The following is a 23,880-nucleotide window of genomic DNA, read 5'->3' on the forward strand; positions in this document are numbered from 1 at the left end:
TACTGGGCCATTAATTATGAAGTCACACATGCCTACATTTGCCACTTGTACAGTATCAATACTCTGAAAAAAATAAGAAGGGAACTGACCGTCTTTTGCTTTACAACCTACTTGGTTGCCTGGAAGTGATAAATAATTTTGAATGCTCCCATTAAAAGTGTCTTTATTAATTATTTTTCCAAGCAAATTTTAATTATGGGGTTGTCACTAAAGAATTTCTAAGTATGTGTGGTGGGGGGTTATCTTTGATAATATATATACTATTAGGGGGATGTGTGATATACAGATATAGATATATGAATGAATGAATGAATGAATGAATTCATTGTAACCATTTAATGTTATATACTGTATTGGAAAATTCTGACTGAACAAATAGGAGTAAAATGCCGACATGTTTTTTGCATATTCATATTGCCAAAATCCATTTCCTTTATGTACCTCAAATGTTACACTTTTTCTTTTTAAAATACTTTTGCATCCTCCCAAAACATTAGGCAAGATCAGCCAAGAGTTCCTGAAATCACTGCTGTACAGAAATACTTTAGAGTTATACTGATAAGAGGGGGGAAATTGAATAAAATAGCTTGAACAAGGAAGAGCTCAAACACATAGAATATTTAAATTGTTCCTGAAAAATTACAGTCCTAAGTGTAGGAGCCACATTTACAATTTTAAAGGAAGAAACAGGACATGCAGGACAGACAGCGACTGCCAAAGAGTCACACTGCAGTGTTGATTGCCTTTATTCCACTGTAAAGGAAACACTTAACATAAACAATGTAACTGCTTCCCACTTACCAGAATCTCCACTTATTCAGAAGCCTGAATGGGAAGTTCCAATAGCTTTTGCCTTCTGCTAGAAATGTTTATTCATAACTAGGTTGCTGAAAGATCAACAGGGAAATATATGATCTGATCAGGATAATATAAAGAGAAGGTAACTGACTCCTTCAAAGAGGAACTCTACCAGGAAGAACCCAAATATTAGAAAGCTAAGTGAAAGCTGCTCTGCAAGCACTTGGAAAGAATTAACCACCCAAGTGCACTTGCCATGCAAGCAAAGTGATGCTCAATGTGTTGCAAAAAATAATTTTACCCTATCTGGAGCAAGAAATGCCTGATAATCAGGCTGGATTCTAAAGAAGCAGTTGAGATCAAATTACAAATATATGTCAGCTATTGGAGTGCATTAAAGAATTGCAAAAGATGATCAGTCTATGCTTTATAGATTACATCACAGCCTTGGACTGTGTGGATCATGAGAAGCTATGGATGATCCTGAAAGAAACAGGTGTATCTCAGCACTTGATTGTCCTAATGCTTAACTTGTATTGTGGACAAACACTGCTGTTGGGATGGAATACGGAGAAACAATATGATTTCCTATTGGCAAAGGAATAAGACCAAGGTGTGTTTTATTCCCTGTCTGTTCAATATGCACACAGAACATATCACAAGGAAAGCTGGATTAGGATCAGAGGGCAAGGAAAGAGTGAAAATTGATGAAAACTACATCAGTAATTTAAGACAGGCAAATGATACCATACTACTGGCAGAAAGCAGCAATGAATTGATGCAACTCCTGATGAAAGTGAAAGAAAAAAGTGCAAAAACAGGACTTCAGCTGAACACTGAGCAAACAAAAAGAATTACAAAATTTCATGGTCAACAATGAAGAGCAGCAATGAAAGAACTAAAAAAGATAATCAACTTTAAGACTATTTCACTAGAGACCAATGCCAATATAATTCAAACCACAGCATTCCCAGTCACTATATGGGTGTAAAAGCTGAAGAGTGAAGAAAGCTGTCGGGAAGAAAATGGAAAGACAAACAAGTGGGTCAAATTAAAGGACTACTTTCCCTGGTAGTCAAGATGACAAAGCTGGAACTGTTGTACATTGGCTGCATGTCCAGAAGGCAAGACTCACTGGCCACAACAATCATGCTAAGGAAAATGCGAAGCAGAAGAACAGGAATACCAAATATGGGATGGACTGCCTCCATAAGGGAAGCCACAGCCTTGAGGTTACAGAAGCTGAGAAATGGTTTGATAGACAAAACATTTTGGAGGACTTTTATTTATGGGGTCACCAGAAATTGGAGACAATTTGACACTACATAATAACAATGATAAATAAAATGGGAAAATTTTCTATCATTCCAAATCAATGGTTAGGGTTGGGTTTGGCATTCTTGAGTTAATTTACTGGACCCACTTGATCAATTCATAAGTTGATTATACTTGCTGCAACTGTTGTTGTTTTCAACAGTCAAAAGGAACTGAATACATTTGAAGGACATTGTCAATGCAGTGCTCCTAAGTATAGCTTCAATATTATATCCAAAATTTTCCAGTTTTCATTGGAAATTGTTTTACTGAAATAATTGCAAATATTTTAAAATGTGACATTACATTAAGATACATTTCTCTTTCATGTACTTAGCTTTTAAGGAGAAAAAAAGAATGGACTGAACACTGTTAACACAGGTCTGGTTTAGACTATCAAACATGTAATTTTGTTTCCACAAGCTTAATGCATCTGCATGCGGCTCCTGAAGGTAAACAAGCCAGGAAGCCACAATTAACAATTTCAGATAAAGGAAATTATAGGTAATATCAAGGATTTGGAAGCAAGCTTAAGTGTTGGATTGTTTGGAAGTTATTTATTGGAAAACTATAGTTAATTCTGGCTTCCTAGTTTATTCATTCCCCATGAAGCTCAGAGAAGCCACATGCTGGGATGCAAAGCCTGTGCATATCCTAGTTTATTAAGGTTTGATTGTGGTCACTAATTTTTGCAAGCCTAAAAAGCTCTGTGAGTGAATATGTGCTTCCTAAGGAGAGTCACATGAATAGTTAATCAACCCACATTAATTTGACTAGTATTGTATCCATTCCATTTGCCCCATTTGTATTGAAGACATGCATTGAATTTCTAATTTAATGTTATGAAACAATGCATTCCTAAGGCTGGAAAAACATTGTGGGAAACTACAGCAGTGTAATTTTGTTATTCCATATTACTGATTAGGGTAGCCAGGTGTCCTCTACAGCAAAACGTCCTGTCTCCGTGGTAGACAGAAAGCTGATTCCCAGATGTTTTCAACTTCACCTCCCAGTATTCCTATTGGTTTTGCTAGCAGAAGCTTCTGGACACTGAAGTCTAGTATAAAGGCTCTGCTCAGAGACATATTGTCACTCCTTTTTCTTTTTAGAAGATCAGTTATTTCACATCCTAGATTTTTAAGAATTCTCTCATGCATACCATCTGGACTGGGTGATTAGAATGCTTTCAATTTAATAATAAAATATAGAACTTAATCCTTGACTTAATATGTGCCTCATTTCTTCTGACCCCTCTCTTTAAAATGTCAATTCAGGCATAGGTACTGATAGCCAAGGTGGCTAAAATAAAATGGGATTGTGAAGAGCTCTAAAAGACTGACCTGATCAGGCATTTATTCAGTTGAGATATGGGCAATGGAAGCCAGCAATTACTACAACACTTTTCCTTTGGATGCCTCTGATTTCATGCTCCATCCCAGGATCACCCTGAACATTTTGGCCAGAAAGCCAACAGTATATCCCAAGTACTAAATAACTTTTGGAACTTCATATTGTCTCTGTTGGGAAAATTTGGATAAATCCTGTCTGAAAAGCATTACTGCTGTGTGCTTTTGCATTGTGGGATCAAATCCTGTACTCCTTCTCAAAACCAAGCTAAGTCACTGTTTAAAATGGCATTGGAATTCAGTTTACCAGGAAGTACCTTCCTAGCCCAGAGGGCTTCATGTGCCCTGGTCATTCAGAATGTCTAGAGTCTGGATAAGGGTCTGACTTATCATGAATAGTTTCTCAGTAGCTTGAATTTACATGTCTAAGAAGACCTGGAGATGGGTTCAAGTTACTCAACTAAAATGTCAATACACTGCAATTAGAAATATTGTAATCTTATTGTCACTGTATGATTGACTGACATTCCTTTATCTGTTCTGTATGTGATGACCTCAGAATTTTATTGTAATCTCTGCATTCTGTCATCAATTGCCCTGTACCTGTGACTTGACTGGGAGGGTATAAATACCCTGTAATGGTGTTGAAGCTTTGCAGCAGAGTTTACCTCTGCCTGCCCAGTAATGCATTATCGTGAGTACAGACCTGTGGGGAACCTGGGTAATGCAATAAAGCCAAGATGGTCTGGACTCTTGATCTTTCCCACGAACCTGAGTTTTATTTCCTCTTCTCAAATTGAGATTCTGGGATTCTGACATCTCCCATAAAGAGTCTGCCTCTTTTGTGCTTGTCTAGATATGCATGCACTTACCCCCGCACCATATTACAATAAGAGCAAGGTTTATTGGAAGCCAAACTATGCACATGTACAACTTTCCAGAATATCTTTTTATATTGAAAAACAGCCTTGAGGTACTAAAAAAGAGGGAGGAACAGAGTAAGAGGAAGCTGGACAATTTTGGACAATTTTGTGGCTTAAAATCATTTGTATGTTGTCTGTTCTCCCTGCACTCCATGGATCAGTATAAGTAACCAAACAGCCTGTACAGGATAAGTTAAGTAATCTCCTTCTTTCTAGCCATTCTTCAACCCCAATCACAGAGTCCTACAGCTGCTTTCCAACACACCGTGTATGACTCTACTTCAGCAGTCAAGTCATTGTGAAAGTCCCCTTATTTACAGTGTTCAACTGAAATCCTAAAATGCTTAAAATACCTTTTGATTGAATCCATCATCCAATAAAATCCAATCTTTAAGAGGATTAAAGTTTGGAGATTTTTTTTAAAAAATCTCCATTACCTTTAAAGCCCAAACTCTCACCCTCTAGTTTCAGCCCCCAGAGCCACCTTCCCCACCAAATTCAGATATTCACTCCCAGGAGGTCTCACAATGGGCTTTCAAGCTGCCTATCAGCATAACAAAGGAAAGACCTCTAATAGCAAAGCAAGCATCCATCAGCTCTTCAGTCAAAGTATTCCTTTCTTAACACCCAGCAACAGATTTATTTTCACACTTATATCCTTCACCACACCTCATGCTTTTGTTTGTGCTACTACAATTTACCCAAAGCAGAGAGAAACAGGGGAACTGAACAGTTGCTGGTATTTAACATAACCTCATATTATATATATATACCACATACAACATAAAAGCACTTTGCATATATTACCAATTAGTATTCACATCAGCACCAACACCAAATAGTAGATAGGAGACTAATGTTGAAGAAGACCACCTATTAAGGGCAAAAAACAGGTGATGTGTTAAATGCAATTGCATTTAACCCATCTGTGTGCATTTTCTTTAAAAATAGCATCCATGGGGAGGGCAAGGAAGAGAGATCAATATCATAACATGTAGGAAGAGTTTGTTAACCCTTTTCAATAAAAATCTCACCCCACACCCTAAGCTACTATTCACTCCAGGAGGAAAGCCACCACTGGTACCTCCTTGCTTGCAAGGAAGTAGGTGGAACAATTTCCATTGGGATGACATCACAAGGAACTGAGTAAACCCCTCTTTACAGTATCAATCACCCTGCCCCCCTCAGGTGTTTACAGCCACAGCCACAGCCACAGCCACAGCCACAGCCACAGCCACACACACACAGAGAGAGAGAGAGAGAGAGAGAGAGAGAGAGAATATCACACATTTATTGTTTTGTTCCTAAATGCTGACCTTGCTCCAAGATCCCAGTGTACATTAGGGCCATCCTTCAGTTACTTTCCTTTGCTGAATGCATGTAAAACTCTTGACATGATCAGGAACCCTTTTCCCCAGGAATCCTGATCACTCTTTTAAGAGTTCTTTCAATGTTCAAGTGAATGTGAATAAAATCCCTTGCTAACATAATCATTCGATATGGCAAGGGGAACCAAGGGGCTGAAAGTGGGGCCATTGTAATCAGCCACTCCCTTGCCCTAATTTCAGCCCTCATGCATTCAGGAAATGGACTATACAGTGTTGTAATCTGCCCAGAGAGGTTCAACTATGGGGCGATATAGAAATGAAATAAATAAATAAAACAATCAAAGTGATGTTATGGCGAGGGACAGTGCTGACTTCCATGATGCTAAATGATATCCAGATTAAAAATGCATGAATGTTGTATCTATCTACAAATCATAAGAGCATGACCCATAAGTAAACATGAGTAAGAATGCTTTACCAAAAAATAGGCAGGGTTAAGACATTTGCACATATGGGTTCTGCTTCTGTGTAAAGCCTATTGCTGGGAAGATTCAATCAGTAGAAGCATCTTGGCAGCAATCCCTCCCCCCTCCCCACCCCAGTGACTATATAAAAGGGAGGAGTTCCTGCCATTTCCCTCAGTTCCCTGCCCACTGGCCTCAGGACTGAGGGGAGGATTGGAAGTATTAACCTTGCATTCAGCAAAGCAGTACAGTAAAGGGAAAAAAACAGACACATAAGCACAGACTGCTGAGATGCTCATGACATCCAGGAAAGAGGAGACTGGGAAGGGGAGAGAACAGACATTTTTTGACATTTAGGCAGAGACCCAGTCTATCCAACAAACCACACATGGTGCAGGCTGCCTCAAGCAATTCTGATTTGGTTGGAATCACCAGCAACCAGTCATCCTGGTACAGGTATACAGGAGGATCCCTGTATCTGCACAGATCAGTTCTAAGCGCTCCTGCAGAAGCCTGAAGCAGTGGATAATGGCAAACACTATACAATACATTATACAATAGCAAGCAGACTCTTGCAGGCAGCAGCAGCAGCAGATGGTGAGTGGTGAGCCACAAAATTAACTCAAATAAACTATATTCATTTCTTTTTCCCAATTTTGTTCATCTGTACCTCAGCACTTTAAGACTTCCTTTGGCACTTTACAGCACTTTATGCATTCTCTTTCAGGCCAAGGTCAACCACAGATAACTGAGATTGCAGTAACCAAGCCAGCAGATAGAGGGGTCCTGCTGTACCTGGACCTCCTGTCAACATAAGTGGGTACACACCACAGACATGCAATTTGTGAAAACCCTGGGTACAGTGAGAAGTCCAAAGGGTAAAACTGAAAACTGGAATGTCTTTCTCACAACTTGGAAATGGAGAAAATGTTTGTAGGACAATGCTATTGAAATATGAAAAAAGGCACTTTTAGTGAATGCAAGCCAGTCCCCCCCCACCCCCACTGAAGCAGGGGAAGAATGCCTTGCAGAGTAACTTTCCAGTTTTTTTTAGGAATAGTTACTAGAACTATCCAGAGATAAACTAATTAGGTCTCCCAGGTCCAGTATCAGCTAAAACCCTCCGTCCTGCTTAAAGTAGTGTAAGAAGAACCCACAGAGAACAAATGCAGTTGTGATCTGTTCAACTGCTCTCTTCAATAAGAGAGAGTGAATCTCTTCCATCAGTGCTGTAGAAGGGAATGTTATGCTCACAGTACCAATGGATGGAAGCATCAAACTGAATCTTATATTCCCTCTGGATGATTGATAGCACTCAAGTGTGCAATGTAATCACCTGCCAAGCAGGAAAGTGGGGAGAGATGGTCCTTAAAATGAAAAGAAGCAAGTAGGGAGAGAGGCAAAGGGAATCAACCCAGAGCTCAGTCATTGCCTTCTGCTCCTGTCCCAATGAGAGTACCTTTCCCCCGAAAAAGCCTTCCTTGAGCTGACTTGATGACTACGAGCCAGTGTGGTGTAGTGGTTAAGAGCATGGGACTGGGACTCAGACGACCTGGGTTCTATTCCCCACTCGACCATGGAGCCAAGTGGGTGACTTTGGGCCAGTCACACACTCTCAGCCCAACCTACCTCACAGGGTTGTTGTTGTGGGGATAAAATGGAGAAGGAGAATGATGTAAGCTGCCTTGAGCCCTTTGTAGGAAAAGGCAGGATATAAAATAAATAAATACATACATACATACATACATACATACTGGAAAAGGCAGGCCAGATCCTTCTCCTCCATATAATACATTCCCTCCAATCATTTTTACATCAGGGCCATCATTTACAGTGCCTTCCAGAACTTCTGGCACATCTGCAGGAGGGTTGGTAGGAAGAGGATGGCAATCAGCATTCATTCCTTAGTCCATATGGCTTTGAAAAATGGGTCCAATATTTTATCTGGCTGCAGGTTCACTGAGATCTGCTGGATTGTCTAACAAAATTCTTCATGTCCACTGATGTTGAGGCAGGATCCCCAGCATCTATAGCCATGTCCACATAGGAAGAGCTGGGCTGTACCAATACAGAGATGTCCTTGCCAAATTTGTAATTTTCAATGACTGTTGGCAAGGAGAGAGTGGATAGAGGAGGTACAGGACAGCTAGATCAGTAAGTGGCACAAAGATTCTGGGAGTCCACAAAGCTCTTGAAACTAGTAAGTTCACTGAGGTCTTAGTTAAGATGATAGGCAAAGAGAACATGTCAGGTTGGTGAAGTGCCCTTGCCCTCTAAAGTCAGTCAGTACTGGTGATTATACATAGGGCCTTGGTGTTGAAAACCCCACAGATTGAACAAACTCCATTATGGTTGAGAAGCCAGGGAAAATGTCCTTCCCAGTCCAAGATTGGGGAGCAAGAGCATTCTTTATTTTCATCAGTACTAAGATACAGACACTGAGCTATCTGAAGCCCTTCAAACCATGGCCGGTGGGGGTGAGAAGGTGGAGTGTCTTGTATCTTCCCCCAACACTGAGGCTGATATGGATTTATCTTCTTGAATCCACCCAGTCATTTAGCCTTGGCAACTGAGGGGTCCTTCAATCTCACTTCTTTTTTTAAGTTTTGCTGATTTTCCCAAATCAGAGGACGCAATGGAGCCACAAATGACATTTGCAAAGTTGTGGAGGCTGCTCTGCGACATAGGCACACCTGAGAAGTCAACCATTCAGAAGGCCTTGTTCCAGAACTCTGCATGAAGATGATCTGCCCAAATTTTGGGGGCTTGTTTTGTGAATTCCTGGTAATGGGAGCATTGGTCCATGATGTACCCTTTAGTAAGAATAAACACAGCATATGCCCATTGGTTGGGGGCAGCTTAGCTTCGCACTACACACACTTGTGGAATGATATCTTCAATGCCAATGGTGAAGCAAAGAAGGAAAAAAGAGGGAAGAAAAAAGAAAAATTCAAAGAAGTAGGTTGGATCGAAGAGGGGAAAAAAAACCAAAGAGGCTTTTTTAAAAAATCTATATTGTTGAGAGAGGTAAAAAGGAAGCAGTTAAGGAAAATCTTGCAAGAGATCTGAAGAAAAATGGGTAGAGAGAAGATGCTTAGAAATGTATTGAAAAAAGGCAAGATAACCATAAAAATTGCTCTGAGAGGAAAATAAGAAAGAACTTCCTGAGGCACCAAAGGCAGTCAAAGAAAAACTGAGGGAAATGGCGGGAGTTCCTCCCTTTATATGGATGCCAGGGCGGTGGTGGGGGATTTCTGCTAAAAGGCTCTTAGCAATTTAATCTTCCTGGCAACAAGCTCCACACAGGTGTAGAGTCCATATGTGTGATGCCCAGAGATCATGACGAACAAGTTCACACATTCCAATGGTTGCAACTGCAATCGAAAGTATTTATTTTTAAAAGTGTGTTTCATGATTTAGTCAATAGGGGAAATGGACACTTGTGAAAGTGATGCACAGAAATGTGCACTTTTCCTGTTGAATATGCATACAAAGAACTGAAAGGGGTTAAAACAGGGTGTCAAAGACAGAAACAAGCTGAAATGAGCTTTAATGAGTAATCTGAGGAAAATTTAGCCAAGCTTGAGAACTGCTAGTATTCCTTTCTGAGTGGACAATTTCACAAAAGGTAGGGAAAAAGTGGCATGATCTTAGGAACTGCTTCTTTGCTATTACTACTGCATTATTCTTTAAAATAGTATAATAACATAGCAACAAAGCAGTTAGTTAAATGTAACAGGAAAGCAGGCACATCATACTCTCAATGTTGGGGTTTCTTTTCATACTCTTTCTAGAGCAGTAAATCTCTCATTCTATCCTTCTGAATCTCATTTGTTCACTGTTCACTGAACATCTGAGTCCACCAAACATCTGAATTCATGAGTTCTCCACTCTGAGAATTTCTAGTATTTCCCAAAAGAAAATGGCAGAGACCAAATGCCAACTGTTCTGCCAACAGGTTTTGTTGTATTTTCTGTTTTTAAATAGGTAGTTTCTTAGCAACATATGTTGACCTTGAAATGAGGTACTAAGTTGCTGTTATCAGTCCTTCTGTTATGGGCAGTGTTGAGTGATTTCTTATGGCTGCACTTTTCAAATTAGTAATTTTAGCTTCATTTACCCTACAAGTGCAAAACAAGCAAAAAGTAATTATGTGATGTAACACTGTTGACTAGTAAGTATTCGGTACTGTACAGTACTATTAAAAAGTATTGTCAAATACACAGTAAGGTAAAGAAAAATAAGACTTTTTACAGTAACAGAGGAAATGAGAGACATCAGGGATAATACTGCATGCTGCAGCAATAGCTAGTAGAGCTAAGCTGATCTTCTAAACATGGAAAATGTTTTGTGAATGTTTTTGTTCATGACTGAACCCTAACATACCCATAAGGCTCAATTTTCACTGTCTATTATTACGCAGCCATGGCTCATCCTCATTCTCAGCTGATTTCTTGCTAAAGGAAGATGGTAGAAGTAAAAGTGCTGATATAGTGCCTGCATACTTGGATATGGCATGCACCCTTGATATATGGTAACATTTCCAGCACTCCCTTTAAACCAACTTTAAATCATGAATTGTTTAACCAGAGTTTATTTTGAATTATGATCTCTAGTTTAAATGGAACAAAAAAGTAGAATGTAAAGAAAGTGAAACTAAACTCACAAAGACAGCACCTGGCCTCCAGCTCTTGAGCATATGCTGAAACTTGACTTGGCACTATATACAAACCAGGCTATGGCTTCAGATCATGCTTTGTTTATTTCATTTTTAAACTGCCAATCTGGATCCATCTAAACCAATAATCAATGAGATCTAATTTAACTGAATACTTACTAATTCTTCAAGCTTCAGACAGTTACTACTAGCACATAAATATACAGTAAGCTCATGTTAGAGTCTACAATGAACTATTTATACAGTACATGATGCTTCACGAAGTTCCTTAAGTTTTTAAAAAAAAATAGGTCAGTGCCAACTAGGACCCTAAAATTAAAGCATGTGGCTCATCACAAGAATCAAGAGCAACATATGCCAACCATATTAAGATAAAAGATACCAGTTATAAAATATCACAGCATAGAAATGGAGAGTAATCTCTGAATGTTCTATATAAATACTGTAGTTTTAAAAAATCTCATACAAGTTTATAAGAATTACCTTAAAATTTATTTAAATATTGTTTTATTTTGGAGCTGTAAGAATTGAACTGAACTGTTTGATTTATCTGAGCCCAAGCACAGGATTACCTGAAACTATTAAATTTTAGTAGCCTGTGTGCATATAATAAACCAGCAGGCTGTAATATAGGGAAAAGAGAGCAGAAACTGAGGCATTCCACAATCTCTGCCAAAAGACCTTCTCCAGGAAGGCTCCTCCTCCCTCAACTGTCACCACCTGCCTCTACAGTTTTCAGTTTTGCTCTGATCCCATTCTTCATACACATAGTGGCATGAGAGCTACTTGTTCTTAGTCTGATCCCTTTACAGTAACCTTATTCACTTAAAACAGTACACTGTGTTTTAATGTTGGGCTTGCACACTCCCACATCTTCTTTGGCACAGCCACATGGAAGAAATCAGAAACCTGTGCTTCAGCTTTAATTTGTTGCAGCTTGTTGTACTACGCAATCCCAGCCATACTGTGCTTAATTTTAGCATAATATACCTGGGTGCAAATGTAACATTAAATTATAGCTTTTCCGAAATGTAAGTAGACATTTCCAAACTTTTTCTTGCAATTGTGCAACTTGTTCTTGAAATGCTATTATCATGAATGCAGCCTGTGTGAGTGCGTGCAAGGGAGAAAATGTTATACCCCCACATAGACCAGCTGGTCAATTGCACAGGGATTTGAAAATTAACCACATACATGTAGCATGAAATAATACAAAGGAAACTGAGATGCTCTGTGTGTGAGCTATGAGACAGGACCAATAAAACTGTGAGAAGACAACAATATCCCAGCATTGCCACAGAGGTTTAATAATAATTTTAAAACCAAACTCTTGAAGTTCATTACAAATTTACAAAATATGCAGGGCTTTTAAGTAAAAGGCAATTTACACGGCATCCTTAAGAATGTGTAACTTTTGATTACTCTCATGTCAAGTTTTCATCATAATACATAAGACCAGTTTTGCCTATTGCAATTATTCCATTGGTTACTGTACGCAGTTAAACTGAAAACTATTCCACATATTGATCTGATTTATTCCACCTTTAAAATTAATGTTTCTATGCTGTCAAGGCTGTGAAGGTTTAGCAAATATTAGCTATGTAATTTAAAAACTCCAAGGTTCAGTTCAGACACAATGCCAAACTATTGCCTGGCATTATAGGCAAAACTATAGAAACAAATTTTGTGCTTGCATGCTACTTTCCCTCTCCTCACATATTCTATTTCAGTTAGTTTCCAACAACTTATGTTATTTATTTGACATTTATCAGGCCTTTCTTTCAAGCTCAAGGCAGTGTATATAGCTGTCTCTCTCCCACACCCTTTTAGTCCTGTAACAAAACTGGGAGATAGTTTAAGCTAAGGGTGGACAACTGAAGGACTGGGGGCAATTTCTTCCTTACTTGAAGACAGAAAGACGGACAATTATTTGATGGCAAACTATTCCCTAACTCTCAGTAGTGTTAAAAGTGTTTAATTTATTCTTGCCATTGTAGTGCTAAGTGATATGTTGCCCCATGTTACTCCTGAGTTAGGCTGAGACATTGACTAGCCCAAGGTCACACAGTATATTTTATGGCAAACCACAGTTAGTAGCCAAAGCAGTGGACTTTGATTTGTCTTGCTCTCCTAGCTCAAACTGCAAATCATGGTTTCAAGGTAGTTTAAAGCTATAGATTGTACTAAAATGAAGGATCTAGGTGAACCAGAGTGTATAAAGAAGGTAGGAAATATAGGAATTATTCTCACAGTGCTGAACCATGGTTTGGCATTGCACCTGATGCAGATTCAAATGTACAGTGGTACCTCGGCTCATGAACGCTTCAGTTCATGACCAAATCAGGTTGCGAATAGAAATTTCAGGAAAAAATTGCCTCAGGACGCGAACTCTGCCTCAGGTGATGATTACAATCACACCCATCTTCCCTGCATGGGGGCAATCGCCCTCATGCTGGGGGGTGGGGGTGCAAGATGGCTGTGATCATGCTCAGGGTGGGGGAGATGGCCATGATCGCAGTTGCACTGGTGCAGGGAAGACGGGCATGATCGCGGTTGTGCTGGGGGGGGGGGGGTGGCCACGATCTCTGTTGTTCTTTGTCACTTTGTTTCAAATTTTTGTGATTAAAAAAATGGTTATAGAATGGATTAACCTTATGGGGAAATTTGACAGGTCATGACCAATCTGGGTCGCAACCAGAGTCGTGGAACAGATTTTCATGAGCCAAGGTACCACTGTATAAGATGTGAAAAAGATTTGAACATTCAACATAAAAAGCATGCCCTCTTCTGCTTATGCTGTACTAAAGGCCCTTCCTGCTCTATTTGGAATGTTTTGCAATTTATACAAAGCATCTAAGCTTAGTACTGAAGTAAGTTTTACCCCTTCTAGTAATGCTGAAAGGAGACTGTGCTGACCAATTTAATTTATTATGACTTCCAACCGGCAATGATTCTATCAATATCATCTCAACAATCGTTAAGCCCATGATACATTTAAGAGTATTTAGAGAAAACAACATAGTTACATTAACATCTCAGGTTGATCTAATACCTAACAGTTGTAGAACATAGATAATTTGTATGATTTATATCTATGGTACTTGTTCTGCAAAATTTGACTGACTTGGAATTTTGATCTGACAGAGTATTTAACTAGGCAATCACTTGTGGAAAGTATGAATCGCTCCTCCCTCTTCAGCAATCTGCATGTTTTAAATAAACAAAAGTTCCTAAAGTAAAATTAAAGATTGCACTGGAAAGATACAAAAGACAACTAAGCAACCTTTTCATTTAATTGATACATTATTTACAAAACTGTAGTTTTTGTACTTCCAAGATAGCTAGAACGTCAAAGCCAATGTCAAAAAGCCACCCTGCAACTAAGTTGCACAGTATAAGTTGTGATACTCCTCACAGATAAGTGAGCTTACATGGTTTCTTCATGCCCTCCTCCTCCCCTAGTTCTGCAGCCCAAGTTGCAGTGTGCTTGGGAGTACGCAAATAGAGTTGCATTTTCTTTTCTGTTGTTTTTTTAGCCCCAGGAAAAGTGTGCAAATAGCTTGCAATATTGTACATAAATTATCTCTCTTTTGCAAGTGCACAGTTCCAGTTGCCCAATATATGTAGGGAGGGAGCCGTTATTTTCTCTTTGTGAATGAGCAGTGAGAACTGACTGAACTGACCATTCAACACTGGTTAAAAGTGAGAGGATTACCATGCTAAGTGAAAGATATTGTTCCCCTGCCCATTTGGGCATACCTATTTCTCCTACATTTTCACCTTTTCCTTCTCCCTTAATATTGCTTTCCCACCTCACCCCCATGTCCTTGGCAAACACGTGCATACGTTCCCTGATGCAGTCTTGCCATGTCATTTTCCTTGTATGTTACCCACTGCACTTGGCTACCTTTGACAGCTGAAGCTTAGAAGAATATCGACAAAGCAAGAATACACTCTCACACATACTTGTGACAGATGATGGAAGAAGAAGAACAAAGACATTTGTGCAATTATCTGGGGCCAGAGGAAGAGTGATAGTAGAAAACAAGTGATGGTCCCTCCAAAATGCCATTTTGGAATGACAGAAAGATAGTCACTGGCAAGAGAGGCTGGAGGGGGCATGGGCGAAATCACAAACGGTGGCTTTGCTACTCATGTCTAGCAGCCCTGCATTTGATAACCAGAAACCCACAATAAAATTGCTCTCCCAGGTTTAGAAAATGTGGCAACCCATCATGGGTATGATATCCACTAGAACAAGCCATAGGTTGTCAGGGTGACTTGTTCCCTAAAATTAAATCACCTTATGGAAATTGGTCTTGGTTTGCATGACCTGGAAACCCATTACAGCTAGCTGCCATTGTTGGGTTTTCATGTTATGTAAACCCAGTCATTAACTATGACTAAATAAGCAATCAGCAAGAACTCAATTCAAACTGTTATTGTTTGAATTAAGTGAAGCTATATTCAAAAGTGCTTTCTAAAATAGGATAAATGCTTACCTGAGCCAACAGGAGATGAACCAACACTGAGACTTTGTAAACTTCCATTCCTAAGCAATGTTGGAGATTTCTGCAAATTAGAGCTTGTTATGCTGCCAGCAGCAGATGCCACAGATGATGTTGGGGAAGCAGAACAGACCGATAAGTGGGAAATATTCTCTTGACTTTTATTTCCTTTGGGTCTACCAGGCCCATGTTTACACTGCTTATTTCCTTTCCGTTTCTTTTCCTTTACAGTCTCATCTTCTGTAGCAGAGGATTGAACACGCTTGTATCCTGTTGATGCAAGGCTTGAATTACCCAACTCTCCAGGTGAGCTGTCAAAAATATTAGGCTGGGAGGCAACAGTTGAAGTTGAAGGGAGACCAATTAAGGAAGTAAAACAATTTGTACCCCCATCCTGGCTTCCAATCTCTCCTTTATGTACATCTTTGGTTGACAATGTCTGCTGGGAATGAGTATAGCTGTCATTACGTAGATCTGAGTCTGTAAAACTCAGAAAGTCCTGGGGAGATTGAACTGAACTTCCAGATGATGACTTTGTGCTGCTGGGTGTTCCCAAAAAACTGCCTAGAGAAATGAGGAAAAGTAGGGTTTGGTGGTTTAAAATAATATTTTGTAATCTATTAGCAATGTCAAAATAGAATACTGTAAAAATCATGTTTTGCTGTCATTCTGAACATGAGTTTTGATCTTTGCACCATCTATAAGAAAGGTGGATGACATATGGGGGACACTGCCTCTTTCTTGGAAATACTCTGACTTCATTTCTTTTATATTTTTCTTGCTCAGAAGAGTAAAGAAACAATTTGATGGATTTCCATGGGTTAGCTAAGTAGATGTTCTTAGCACTCTGTGTCATTATACTGATGGCACTATAAGAAATGTTTTAGGATATTGTGCCAATTAAAATTCTCCAAAGTTACAATCTCACAGTATCACTGCTCAGGGACAGAATTTATACAAAAGGGGTCAGGATAACTCTAGGAAAGTGAGATCCAGCAGTAAAACCTAACTTTGTTTGGCCCTGCCCTTTTTAGATGGTGAAAAGATAAGGACCCAAACATAAGCAGAATACTACCCCACAAAGCAAATGTATATGAAATAAACATTTTCCAAAAAATTTAATGCCAACAGAGCTATTTTCCTTTTAATTAGTAGCCCTACCAGTTTCACTTAAACTACTTCAATGAACAAATCCTAAAATGAACTAAAATTCATCATAAATCCTTCTAAAGGAATAAGGATTTTCCTACAATACCCCCATGAACCTGTTTTTAAATGCTTTGTCTGTGTTTCAAATGGTCTCGGGAATGAGGCTTACAAATAAAATTTAAAAAAGAGGCAAGATTTCAGATTTACTTAAAGTCAGTGTAAACTTCATTTCTTGGTAATCATTTTATACTCTGCTTCACAGAATTACAGATATACATGTACAGTGACAGAAAATATAACATATATAAGATAATAATTTTTACTGTATGTTTTAGCTGTTTTAATTTTTTTAATGCGGCCTTGGTTTTTATGGTATTTGTATTGTATTTTAATGTTTTTATGGATTGTTGTACACTGCCCAGAAACTTTCAGTTATGGAGTAATATATAAATGACAAATATAACAAACAAAGCCATGCTATTAGAGTAGAAAATGCCAACTAACAGTCCAGAAGTGAACTTCTAAATCAAGGCCCCTAAAGGGAGCCATCCAACTTCACAACTGCCAAACACTTTCTTCCCCTTTAAGCTTCTCGAAACAGCTTGAAATAAGTCCACCAGTGGCTAGAGAGACACACTCTTCCCATGAGTGTTAGTCCTTTCCTACCCTCTAGGGAAGGTTGTAGAAAGAACCGCCAAGACCAGGATGCATCAGTAAGAAAAAAGGACCCATTCCTTACTGAGATATTTTCCCCCTTACCCAGAAAGTTTTTTTTAATGCTGGGGTTCATTAGGGAAACAAAAAAACCTCTGTTTCCTGTTCTTTTCCTACCAACACAGCTGTTTTGTGTATTTATCTATTATTAGATTTATAGCCCACTTTTTCCCAGTGACCTCAAAGTACCTTATTTCATTCTTCTTATATTATTCTCAATCTTATCCCCACAGCAACAAACCTGTGAGGTAGGTTAGGCTGAGAGTGTGTAACTGACCGAAAGGCACCCAGTTGTCTCCATGGCTGAGCTGGGACTAGAACCCACATTGCCTGAGTCCCAGGCCCATGCTCTTAACCACTGCACCACACTGGTTCCCAGGTAGCTTGAGATATGTAGTAAGGAAAGTAGGTGTGGCTAAGCCTGTCAGTAGACCATACAAAGGCTTGACATAGGCTTCTACCCCATACTCAAAAGAAACCTGGCAGTACAAATAACTGCTAATCAATATAATAAAGGGTCTTCCAAGTACCATTCCAAAATATAGCATCACATCCAACAGAATTAAAAATAGGCCACTACAGAGAGGGAAAGGACTGGGACAGTTGTCTTATATGTCTAACTTTTTCTTATTTAAACTTTGTCTATCTGCATCCCAGCCCTTTTCTATATGTCAAGAGGAAATGTTACACAAAATACATAAAGGAAAAAGATATTCACACTGCATTTATAAAATTATGTATTACCACTTTATAGCTTTACTTATACAAAACATTTGCTATTTTATATCAAATACACTCAGTACAATCCAATGTATGTCTACCCAAAAGTAATTCCAATTTAGCTCAGTAGGAGTTATTGCCAGCTTCACAACTTAACTTGCTAAATATATAGTTTGCCATAGAGTATTTGCACTTAACAGTCAGAAAATATGAGAAAGTCTTTTGATTAAGGAAGCCTGTTTTAGAATTAGTGGCTATCGTAATGACAACTGATGAAATAATATTATTCCGCTACACAGAACTGATATTTTTGTTTTAGTTCAGAAAGTCAGTGTACTGTAGTGGTTAGAGTGTTGGACTAGGAACTGAGAAAGCTGGGTTCTAGTCCCCATTAAGTTATGAAGCTAACTGAATGATTTTGGGCCAGTCACTGACTCCCAGCCTAGCCTACTTCACAAGGTTGTTGTGAGGATACATTTGAGAGGAGGAGGGGTACTATGTAACCAACTTGAATTCCTTAAGGGAAAAGGGTGGGATAGAAATATAACAAATAAATAAAATACTAGTTCAGATGGCTCTCCAAACCATGATTTGGAGAATCAAAGATGCCTAGCTCCTCCAATCCTCTTCTGTTTGACAACCAGTGATATGTTACAAACTATTCTTTGAAATATGGTTTGAAAGCGGTGGTTTGGAAGTTACTACATTATATTTAAATACTTGTTTTGCCATTACAGGCAAGCAGAAATTGCTTGCCAGTAAGCGCACTGAATGCCATACAGGCAGCTCAGTGGATTGGTGTATGAGAAATGGCTTGCTCCATCCTTCCTCTATTCCCAGCATAGAAACTCAGCTCTTTGTCCCTTTTCTGCTAGTTTTCAACAGGCCAGTGAAAAGTTTGCAGGCATGTAGCTTTGAGTGGCTTTTATAGATCCTTGTTGCATCAGAAAATTAAGAAATAGATGGGGTTTTCAATGTACAAGAGGGGAAGAATAAGTTCACGCCTCCATGGTTTGTAGACTGGAAATGAGTGAACAGACCATTGTGCATTATATTAGAGATAAAACATAAGTTTAAGAATAATATTTCAGTATTCAGTCTTCCACTGATGGCAGATTTTCTGTTATTAAGTGAAATAATAGGGGCAGTTTACTCAAAATTAAAAGAATCATTCAAATGAAAGCAAGGTTCATCTGATCAAAAAATTCTATTTATAAATTAAGATGTTTACATTTTACAACTATAAAAACATTCCTGGAAAGCAGAAGAATTCAATTTTTCTGCTGGACACTTTTTTGATCACAGTAACTATACATACAAGTAATTCTTCCATTTTATGTATTTGTCCAAAAATAAAGCAAACATGAGTTTCACTAATGTACTACTGTCTCCAAACATTTTCTTTCAATAAAAATACAATACTATTCATTCAAATACAATATATGCAGAATATATTGCATTTAAATATACACAGATTTAACCTATTTAACAGTTCGCAAACATGGAAGTAATATAGTATTCTTGGATAATACCTTGTTGAAAAGTACAAGCTGCTGACACTGTAGCTCCAGGAGTCCTTCCAGATCCTGCCTTTCTTCCCCTCTGACCTGAATTATGACCTGCCGACTTCTTCCCTTTGCTCTCTGAACCTCTGGCCTCTGAAATATCTTTGCCACTTGAAGCATGTGCAGAGACTTCCTGGAAATTTGCATTTGTAAAGCGAGCAGCAGTGTCCTCCAGCCTTTTCAATGAGCCTGTCATAGAGTTGCTGGTAGTGCTTGTGTAAGTCTAACAGTATTGAAGTGAGAAAGAGGAAGTAGAGAAAGACAGTTAGACCACAAAATAACTGTACTCTGAAAGAGGACAACACTAATGCAATTCAGAAACACAGAAGTCCTAACATTTTAAAAACAGGTAGGAAAAGTCAAGCCTAAATTTATATTCGTAATAAGTTAAAAGAAATGAAACACTTTAAATGTAGATTTAAAATTTCAACTAATAAGTAAGCATAAAGAACAAAATACTTTTACTAATGATGACCAAGTTGCCAGCTGTCAGTTTTGCAGGCATCAGGTTGCAACAATTAGCGGAAGTGCAGCCACTTGACAAAAGCTTCATTTTAATCAAGGAACTTCTATGTAATAAATCCTTATGTTGTCCGCCAGCAACATTCCCAAACACCAGTTCCTGCTGAAGTGTATGCCTTTGAAATGTTACAGGTTAACATACTAGGTTTATAACTGATTACTTTTTATCTGCTAATATAAGTATATACAAAATAGTTCAAATAACTAAAATAAAAAGGGCATTTTAATTATTTAAAACTGTAATTTTTAATTCTCCCTCTGGAGTAAATAAGAAAATGTAAGTAAATATAAACATATTTTGTATCAGTATTTTCACACATCAGTAAGCACATGTATGCAATCTTCAGGACACAATTTTCTGGCATCTCTCACTGGCATGCTGGCTGAGGCATGCTAGGGATTATAGGGCTTTTTCTGTCTAAACATGCACAGAATTGTACTCTTACTGTATCATTATTTGATAGTAAAAATTAATAACTGAACATCATAAATTAACTGGAGGAGGAAGCAAGAACATGGGAAGCTGCCTTATACCAAATCAGACAAATGGTCCATCTAGCTCAGTATTGTCAGAGCTAGGGGGTTTGTCAGCACTCTCTAAGGTAACAGGTAGGTCTTTTCCAGCCCTACCTCAAGATGCCAGGAATCAAATCTGGTACCTCTCACATGCCAAGCATGGATTTTACTATAAAGTCACAATGTCTCTTATGTATGTCCCACATATGTCTGTTTTTTCAATATAGATGACATACAGAAAATAATTTAAATAGAAAATAATTTAGATATATCTTGCATGGCCTGTTGAAGCAATGAATTTGTAGACACTGTCAAATACTCTTTAACATGCCATCAGAATACTATTAGCACTTTTACCAATATTTCCTTGATTTTTCTAGTATTAGAACTGTTTTTTCTAGTATTAGAACTATTATCCTCCAAAGTAAATGCTTCTGCAGCTAACACAAAATTATGCACAACCCCCCAGAGAGATCCCCATTTAAAATGGCAGAGCTCCATCCCCCTCACAAGTTCTTTTTATATTTATATCCTGCCTTTTTCCTTCCAAAAAACTCAAGGCAGCTTACATAATTCTCCTCCTCCTCCTCCTCCTCAATCCTATCCTCACAACAACCCTGTTAGGTAGGTTGGGCTGCATGTCTGTGACTGGCCCAAAGTCCCCCAGTGGGGGACTAAAATTCAGATCTCTTAACTCCTAATTAGTACACCACACTGGCTTATAGTAAGACTGCACCTCCAAGAAACACAGACAGTGGTAAAGAGGACAAAGGGATTTTCTTGTGAGCACTGGAGGGCATAGAGGGAGCCTGGCATAATTGTATGTGCTTCTGCTTCTCTCCCCTCCTATACTCAAGATGAAGAATGGCTTTTCACATACAAATGCATTCTGATTTCCTCTTTCAGGGGAGGTATTCACCTTTTTCTTTTCTTTTTTAATTTGATGTCTCCAAACCTCAGTTTTCTTCTAGTGTATGAGTAGTGCCAATTTGACAACTTATACATTGACAAACACAATAAAAATCCAGCTGACTCCAAGGGTTAATGCAGAAGTGAAAAATCTTAATAGAACAGAACCAGTATAATTAAAATTTATTATTTTTTGTATATGTTAGGAACACAGTCCTTATCCATGCTCAACAGGTTATTTAAAAACCTAGATAGCACATTTTTGAAACATTTTCCTACTGGGTTGATTGGGTGCTAAAGCTCTTAATCAAATTTACCTCTAATATGAATGACCTAGTATGGGTCATGGCTCATGAAAAGGTACAATGGCATTTTTTCACCTGTGTATCACTTGAGGGAAAATAGGAAAAGGAAACCTTTTCCTGAAGGCTGTTTACATAAAATACATATTTGCCAAAAATACATTCAATATTGTTGATCTTTAGGAAATTCTACATACTCCACTCTAAAGCTGAGGCACTAGAATATCAAGTAACATCTATAAAGTAACTTGATAAACTAAAAAAGCAAAGTGGCATTGCACAATTTCTAACAACACAATATTAGAAAAGAGTAAACTATTTTGAATCATCAAAATCTGTAGCCAGGGCTGCTTCTTTTCTCCTTCAGCTGCTTTGCTAAGCTGTGCCCTCTCATTATCTGTCCTTTATTATACTGTTGTGAGTTCAAAGACTACGCTATTGTAGTGTATTTACATGGGATTACACTTGAATATTGTTTGGGAGTGAAAACCATTTCAAAATGCAACAGCTCAGCCTCTGGTCAGAACTAGCCTCTAGTGCATATTACATTAGCATTAAAAATAATTTTACTAGTTGTCAGGTTCGAAGCACAATTCAGCATGCTGGCCTTAACTTCTACAGCCCTAAATATCCATAGCCTTATTGTATCAGGGAGTGCCTTCTCCCATATGAACCCCTATTGCCACATGTTTATATCATCTTCTGAATTTTTGCTCCAAATGCTTCTGTAATTAAAAAGTAGAATGGCAAATATAAGGAGGAACAATTTTTCACTTGTTCCCACCATGTCCATTAGACCACTTCACCAAGTGTTTTTATGCCCTTGAAGAAAACCTATTAGATGGTGGTGTTTTTACCTCTAACTCTTACTGAGAGTTGTTTGTGCTGATTTAATGTTGGTTTTTAAAATATATATTGCTTTTATTAGTCAATTCTTTTACACTGGTTAGGATGAATTCATGTTCCCACATCATTGTCTTCCAGGTGCTGTGCCATTAAAGATGAAAAGGGTCTTTTCAGAGGGTCTTTTCAGTGATGGTACCCCACTTTTGGAAGAGGGAGGCTTGCCTGGTACCTCCTTTGCAAAATTTTTAGAGCCAGTCTTTTAAGCTCTCAGCTCTAATTATTTTAATTTGCTGCTTTTACCTATTTGTATTACTTTCATTTCTGTTTTATTCAGGTTTTGTTAACTGCCTGGAAATCAACTGGTCCAAATCCAGTACAAAAATTCATAAAATAAATAAAATACTATATTTTTGTTGTAGGCTGTCGTATAACGGAACAGCCATGTTTTGTTATAAACTACCTTCTATTTTATCTTGGTTAAAAACTCAAATCTATTATGGCAATATGCATATAGACTAAATGTGACAAACTCAAATTTAGCATTTCAAACATGGAGGATGACTGACTAAAACTTCATGTCCCTGATAAAAGTCTGTACCAAACATATTCTGAGATTTGTGCTGACTATCCCTTGGTATTTTTTTTCCTTTCTGTATGCTTGTTCTAGCAGCAGTTTGCTTTTCTTACTGTGCTACTAATTATCACTTTCATGATCTGTATCATAAACTAAGCATCCACCATATATGAAACTTGTTATTTATTCATTTTGCTACCTGTAGTGTCAAGTACCAAATACCAAACGCTGTTTGAAGTTGTAGCTGCTGCAGTCATTGCACTATATATTAATGATAAAACACTGAAAATTTAAAACCATCAACTATATCTTTACATAAAGAAAATGAAACCATTATCTAGGTACCTGTAGAACAGTGGACATTTTGAGAGCCTCTGAACTAGCAATCACTTGTCTAGAAACTTATTAGTCAAAGGGTAGGAAATACAGAATATATATGAACATACAAGTACATCTGCATTTGAACACTGGAATCTCATCTACATATATTATAAAATATTTTATTTCAGTTCAGAAAATAATAATGCCATGACATAATGAAGGCTGGTATAGCCTATGTTTAAAGGATAAAACCATTAAGATAATATGACTAATATAGTCAGGTGTCTGCATTAAAGACAAGGTTGATGAAAAATGTGTATGAAAAACAGGAAAATGTTTACATGCCAAATGCTTTTAATTAATTTCTTTACATCAACTCAAAA

General features: G+C 38.1%; 1 protein-coding gene across 16 annotated transcripts in view; it reads right to left on the reverse strand.

The window, feature by feature from the left end:
• The window catches only part of MLLT10 (MLLT10 histone lysine methyltransferase DOT1L cofactor), a 153,796-nt gene that overhangs the window by 53,531 nt on the left and 76,385 nt on the right, over positions 1 to 23,880 (reverse strand). For all 16 annotated transcript variants that reach the window (XM_044425346.1, XM_044425345.1, XM_044425341.1 and 13 more), the window contains 2 exons: positions 19,475 to 19,730; positions 15,354 to 15,923 (listed from right to left, as the gene is read on the reverse strand). In XM_044425346.1, the coding sequence (XP_044281281.1) occupies positions 15,354 to 15,923; positions 19,475 to 19,730 (826 nt within the window). The remainder of the gene's footprint in view (positions 1 to 15,353; positions 15,924 to 19,474; positions 19,731 to 23,880) is intronic.

The sequence above is a fragment of the Varanus komodoensis genome, unplaced genomic scaffold, assembly GCF_004798865.1.
Source record: "Varanus komodoensis strain SLA01 unplaced genomic scaffold, ASM479886v1 scaffold15, whole genome shotgun sequence".
NCBI lineage: Eukaryota > Metazoa > Chordata > Lepidosauria > Squamata > Varanidae > Varanus > Varanus komodoensis.